The sequence below is a fragment of the Wyeomyia smithii genome, chromosome 3, assembly GCF_029784165.1.
Source record: "Wyeomyia smithii strain HCP4-BCI-WySm-NY-G18 chromosome 3, ASM2978416v1, whole genome shotgun sequence".
Taxonomy (NCBI): Eukaryota; Metazoa; Arthropoda; class Insecta; order Diptera; family Culicidae; genus Wyeomyia; species Wyeomyia smithii.
In genome coordinates this window covers 152,345,672-152,352,660 of record NC_073696.1, presented here as the reverse complement: position 1 = coordinate 152,352,660, position 6,989 = coordinate 152,345,672, and the positions used below count along the sequence as shown (strand labels likewise).

The 6,989-nt window shown below is 37.6% G+C and overlaps 1 protein-coding gene across 1 annotated transcript; it reads left to right on the top strand.

Moving 5' to 3' along the window:
* The first annotated feature begins 1,510 nt into the window (after positions 1-1,510).
* LOC129728696 (uncharacterized protein K02A2.6-like) lies at positions 1,511-2,512 on the top strand. Its single transcript, XM_055687147.1, has one exon. The coding sequence runs from the start codon at positions 1,511-1,513 to the stop codon at positions 2,510-2,512; it is 1,002 nt and encodes a 333-aa protein (XP_055543122.1).
* The last annotated feature ends 4,477 nt before the right edge of the window (positions 2,513-6,989 follow it).

The window sequence follows — 6,989 nt, the reverse complement described above, 5'->3', positions numbered from 1 at the left end:
AAACGGTGAACCCAAATCTTATCGTCGATAAACATCCCTTACCTACTGTGGACGAGTTATTTTCTTCGCTTGCTGGAGAAACAAAGTTTAGCAAAATTGATCTCGTACAAGCCTATTTACAATTGGAAGTTGCTCCCGAAGATCGGGAAATTTTAACGCTCAGTGCACATCGGGGCCTTTATCGTCCGAATCGTTTAATGTATGGTGTTGCATCAGCTCCTGCGATCTGGCAACGACAAATGGAAGCAATACTACAAGGAATTGAAGGTGTTAGCGTATTTTTAGACGATATAAAGATTACAGGAGAGAAGGATGAAATACATTTGAGCCGCCTAGAGGAAGTTCTTCGTAGGCTTGACATGCACAACATAAGAGTAAATAAAAATAAATGCGTTTTTTTTGTGGACAAAATTGAATACTGTGGGTACCTGATCGACAGAAAAGGAGTTCACAAACTTCGGGCGAAAATAGAAGCAATTCAGGACATACCCCAACCGAAGAATAAAGATGAAGTTCGATCATTTATCGGTTTGATTAATTATTATGGTCGTTTTTTCAAGAATTTAAGCACAATACTATATCCACTCAATAATCTACTGAAAAATGACATTTCTTTCAAATGGAGTGAGCACTACGAGAAATCATTTCAGTTAATTAAAAAACAAATGCAATCTGACACTTGCCTTGTCCACTATTCGCCGGAATTGCCATTGTTACTTGCTACTGACGCATCCCCCTATGGAGTAGGAGCCGTGTTGAGTCACCTTTACCCAGATGGTATCGAGCGTCCGAATCAGTTTGCCTCTCAAACGCTGAGCCGTGTGCAACAGAATTACATGCAGGTGGATAAGGAAGCCTACGCAATCATTTTTGGCGTAAAGAATTTTTTTCAATTTTTGTATGGCCGGAAATTCACACTAATAACAGACAACCAGGCAATTACCAAAATATTCGGAGAGCACAAGGGTTTACCGGTCATGTCAGCTTTACGAATGCAGCACTATGCAACTTATTTGCAGTCGTTCAGTTATGAAATACGGTTTTGACGTTCTAATGACCATGCTAATGCCGACGCAATGTCGAGAATTCCGCTGCTTCGAACCGACCCAGAGAACGAAATTGAAGAATCAGACGTCGTTGAGTTGAATTAAATTGAAACTCTACCGTTAACTGCAGAAGAGTTATCGCAAGCTACTTCCGAAGATCCTTTAGTGAAGAACCTGGTTCAAGGTATCAAACATGGCAAACTGGTAGAAGGGAAAGATCGGTTTGGTATCGAGCAAAACGAGTTTTCGCTACAAAAGGGTTGTCTCTCACGAGGGATTCGTGTTTACGTGCCTGCTAGGTTGAGGAAGCGAGTTCTAGATGAGCTACATTCCACACATTTCGGGACTACCCGTAAAAATCGCTCGCCCGTGGTTATTGCTGGTGGAGTGGAATCGATCGCGATATTGAAGAAATGGTGTCAAACTGCGCCGACTGCCAAATAGTTAGACCAGAACCTGCAAAAATGTCACTACACTGCTGGAAAACTCCAACTGAACCCTTCCAAAGAGTTCACGTTGATTTTGCTGGTCCCTTCATGGACACATATTTCTTCATACTAGTTGACGCTTACAGTAAATGGCCGGAAATTAAAGTGTGCAAATCAATAACTGCTGAGAGTACGGAAAACATGTGTCGTGATATTTTTGGTACTTTCGGTATTCCGTCGGTACTCGTGAGCGTCCAATTCACTTCGGAAACGTTCCAGCTTTTCCTGCGGATGAATGGTATAATCCATAAAATGGGAGCACCGTACCACCCAGCATCGAACGGACAAGCAGAGCGCTACGTTCAAACATTTAAGCAGAAGTTGAAGGCATTAAAATGCTCCAAATCCCAAATAAACCCTGAACTGGCAAATGTACTGCAAACTTATAGGAAAATGATACATCCCTCGACTGGAAAATCACCTTCGATGCTGCTGTTCGGTCGGCAGATTCGATCGAGACTCGATTTACTATTGCCGAAAAATGAAGCGCAGAGGACCAATTACCAAGTTCGACAGTTCTCAGATGGTGATCGGGTGCGTGTACGGGATTTCTTATCAAATAATAAATGGAAATTTGGTAGAGTTGCAGAAAAAGTCGGGAAACTACGGTATGCAGTACGCTTGGACGATGGTCGAATTTGGGAACGACACATCGACCACATTGTGGGAGTAGGTGCTAATTTGGGCGAGAACTCATCTGACTATAGTGTCAAGTCTGCTATAGAGAACGAGGGTAAGATTTCGATTGTACCACCTGCTGCTAGTGCAACTGTAACTGCTGCGAAAGATACTTGCACAGATACCATGGACTCAACTCTGGCGATGGCCGTTCAACCTTCAATTACTCCGACGGAAGCGGTTACGAATGCGATGGGAAGCCCTGTTACCGGATTTCAAAGAGAAACTTTTGGGGAGATTTCTCCAGCATTACGGCGCTCCAGTCGCACAATTAATCCTCCCAAGAGATTAAATCTGTAATTCTTTTACATAAATATTTTTTTTAATACTATTTTTTTACGAGGGGGAGAGGTGTTACATCCTACCTATGATACCTATGAGATACGTTGAAAGTGTACCACTGAAAAGCGCTATACTGGATCGATATTAAAATTGACGAGTCAGTGTAATAAGCCTCGTGGAAAGTAATAGTCACAACATGTAGAGAACCTTTAAATAAATTAGATTGATATGAATAAACTAAATTAGAATAAACTAACTGTTTTGTCATCATTCTCGGTACGGTCACAACAGATAGGTTAGGCAAACATTGTACAATTAGTATATAAGGCCAGAAATTATCCAAATAAAGACACTCGATAACGTACTTTTGACTAGATCATTCCTATGCGTGACAAGGTCCGTTCTGGTGGATACCCTGGAGGTCAATACTTCCCTGGTCCACCATAGTTCGGAAACCAGGAACCTGGGAGAGTTTTTTTCTCAAAAGGCAAGTAATGTTCAACAGTGACCAACTCCTTAAAGTGAAACAACCATATAACACGGCGACATACAACACCCGTTAGAGACATTCTGGGAAAAAAAAATTTAATATTCTTTTGTCTATTTGTCAGAAATCCCGTATACGACGCTATACGCGCGCATTTATGTTTGAAAAACAAAAAGAACACCAGTCGAAACACAAATAGATCGTATATCTTAGTTTTAAGCAAGAATTGTATTTCCCCTCCTTCCACCTTTAATCCCCACTAGCTCGTAGTCGGCCGCGAGAAATAAAAAAAGTGCCTCCCTCCTTTTCCCGCTAATCTAGAATTAATAAAAAGTGTACTTAGCTCAGTTAAACATAAAATTGTATCGTGCCGTGTTAAATAAACCATAATTAAATCAAATATATTACCAAATAAGTTCATAATACGCTTGTTTCGAAGTGGTTAAGTTTCGAAAATTAACCACTATTACTTGTCCTCTTCATTTCTATGAACTTTTATGCAAAATATATTACATGGCAAAAGCATCGGACCTTAAACACGTTTTACAAAAGCATCAAACGAAATCAACTCATTCACAGCCAATCAACTCACTCTCAGCTTCTATGATCCAAAAGTTATGTTCATAGACCATAAATTGAATTCAGGACATGTCCCTGTTGGTAGTTAAACTTCACATTCAGATGTTTTTCGGATATAGTTACGAGTGCTGTCTAATGTATTAATCAAGTTATGAATTTTCTACATGATTCTTTCGCTTATGCCGAAATTGATAGTCGTCTCAGACGCTGTAACTGAAAAGATGAAAAATCGCTTATGGTATTTAAGCCCAGAATAAGTTGGATTGGCTTGATATCCCGTTTGAGTTTAAACAAAAAATGATCAGGCGATTAAAAGCGAATGGTCCTTAAGGTGAAACGGTATTGAAACCACCAACAGCCAATTCGAACCCCCACTTCGAATTTTTAGAAGCACAAGACTCGGAAATAGATAATGCATTCCCTGTGAAAACGCTATTTTATGTTTGCTTCACCGCAGCAAACATGAAATGGCGTTTTCACAGGTGGCGCATTAATTGTTACCGAATCTTGTGCCTTTGAAAATTCAAAATGGTGGCTGGAAGTCGGCCATTTTTGGTTTAAATTTTTTTTCCTTGGTGCTACATTCCGTATCGGAACTCGACCTTCTGTTTATTATACACAGACTTCGCAGCCAACTGTTAAGTGTACAGGACAATTGCGGGGACAATTGCTAGCGCTACGATTCTACTGACACTAACAGTCTCTCCCGAGTCGAGACTCGAACCTACGACGACTTGCTTGTAAGGCCAGCATCGTACCACTAGACCAGCTGGGAGATGCAGATGCAAGATTTTGGTTTCAATACCGAATGTTGAATTCTAACCGTGTTTCAACACATAATTAAGACGAATTTCAGTTTATATTGCATGTTGTAGATTTATACCGAAAAAATACACACCTCATTCAAAATACCGTCTGCCGGGGTGAGATTGTGCCAAAAAAGGATACGTTTTTGTTCCTTAGCTTGTAATGCACACTTAAATGTTTAGTTAACGACGGCCGCAAATATGGTTAAGTTGCAATAAACTACAATTTTGCTAAAATTAAATGAACTTTGGCTCAAGCTCACCCCTTCTATGGGGTGAGATTGTGCCAAATACAAAGAGTTGAATTTAATACCTGTTAAATGTAAAGTAGTGTATCTACGAATAATTCACATGAATAACATGATAAAACAGTAAGTATGAGGACGACCATAAACAACGTGGACTATTAAGGGGCTATAGGGGGTTGACCAGAAACTACGGTTCATATGAATTATAGAGAAATGTATGGAAATGTAGTACTGGATCAAATCGATATCTGGAGTAACCAGTGATGATAACGTGGCTTATAGACAGTCTTTATACTCATAGTGGCGTCTCCAGGTAGCTTAGAATGAAAAAACGATAGGACATAAAGCCTGAAAAGACTCTTCGTTTCAATTATTATATGTCATTGACCACTGTATATTTTATTGGAGATCTCAAAACTGGTAGAAACGTACCCACAACCCTCCTTACTTTCTTTAAAAGTCATCAGTTTATATAGAATAGGTGTACAAAATTTTGTTACATTTTATAAGTAATATCAGTCACTGTAAATTTCCATCTAACAGTTGTTAGCTTACTGTTCTCAAGCTTAAAGTCATTATTTCAAATAATGCCATAGCTAGACAACATACTCTATGTAAACAATGCAAGTATTTTGGTGTATACTGATATAATTTTGTCGTGAATGTGAATTCCGCACACTGTACCGTTCATTATAGCTTGGCACAATCTCACCCCAAAAGGGCTCGAACAGTGTACAGTTTGGAAAATCATTTTTTCTGAGCCAACACAGGTTCAATGCATAATATTTCCTCAACACATTGGAGACGACATCCTAACGTACCAACTGAGCAGTAAGTTGATGTGGTTTCTTGATCGGGTCGGTTTCCCTGGGACATTTTTAGATAACGTTATTTGCGCATGTTTACACCCTGTACTTTGAAACATTATTTAAGTGAAACAGTTCACTGATATTAATTATATTCCATTTGAAGTTGTGAATAAATATGTCACGTTTCATAAAATATCGAATTTGAGGTATTAGGATCTAGAAATCTTAAGTAATTTAACATACAAACATTTCCCGTTTTGGCTCAATCTCACCCCCGTGGCTTAATCTCACCCCGGTAGACGGTACGAACTTTTTAACAAACACCAACAGTTATTTTAAAGATATTTAGATGTTTTTAAAATTTTAGAAATTTTTAAAATAAAATTAGGGTGATTATATTACTGTTTTATGAAAATACAAGTGTATTTGGATACGTTTATCGAGAGATAAACGTTAAAAAAAAAAGAATAAACTCCGTACAATTTTCATGTAAATCGATTTCTCAAATATAAGCGCTTTGTGGGTCCATTAAATAAACTCCGATCAACTTCAAACTTTCGTGGCCCATTGTAGAGGTCAAAAGGAAAGATTTGAAGTTTGATGCTTTATATATAAATATATATATATATATATATATATATATATATATATATATATATATATATATATATATATATATATATATATATATATATATATATATATATATATATATATATATATATATATATATATATATATATATATATATATATATATATATATATATATATATATATATATATATATATATATATATATATACTAGCTGAAGGTTCCTGCCGATGCTCGAGATCAAAGGTTTTAAATTTAAGAATCATTTTTTATAATTCAGTAGCTGACCCGGCAAACTTCATCCCGCCTATATTAGTGTTTAATTTAATAACTTTAAACATTTTAAATTCATTGATTCCTTGCGATTTGTTTATATCGCTTGAAATGATTGGTTTTATCGGAATGACAACATCCTCGGCTTTTGGCTTTTGTACATCACCTCTATTCCGGAAATATATTGAATGCATTTCAGTTATTTTCGTTGTTTTCCAGAAACTGAAAGTGGTCATCTGCGAATTTAAAATGGTGTCCAAGGTCAATGCTTGGCTTCTATACATCATCTCGATTACGAAAATATCCATATGTAGTAGTATTCGGTTATTTTGGGCTGTTTCCCAGAAGTTGCCATTTTACAATTCAAACTGGTGTCTGAGGTCAATTTTTAGCTCCTCGCATCATCCTGGATCCGGTGATACACATACTGGGTGGTATTTGGTCATTTGCCGCTGTTTTTTAGAAACCGGAAGTCACCATCTTGAATTTAAAAATGAAATGGCATAAGGAGACAATTTTTGGCCTATTATCGTAAATCTGGTTGAAGAAACACTCTCATTGGGTGGTATTTGGTCATTTTCGGCTGTTTTCCAGACACCGGAAGTCGTCATCTTACAATTCAAAATGTTGTCTGAGGTCGATTTGTGGCTTCAGTGTATCATAACAATTCCGGAAATACCCATATTGGGTGGTATTTGG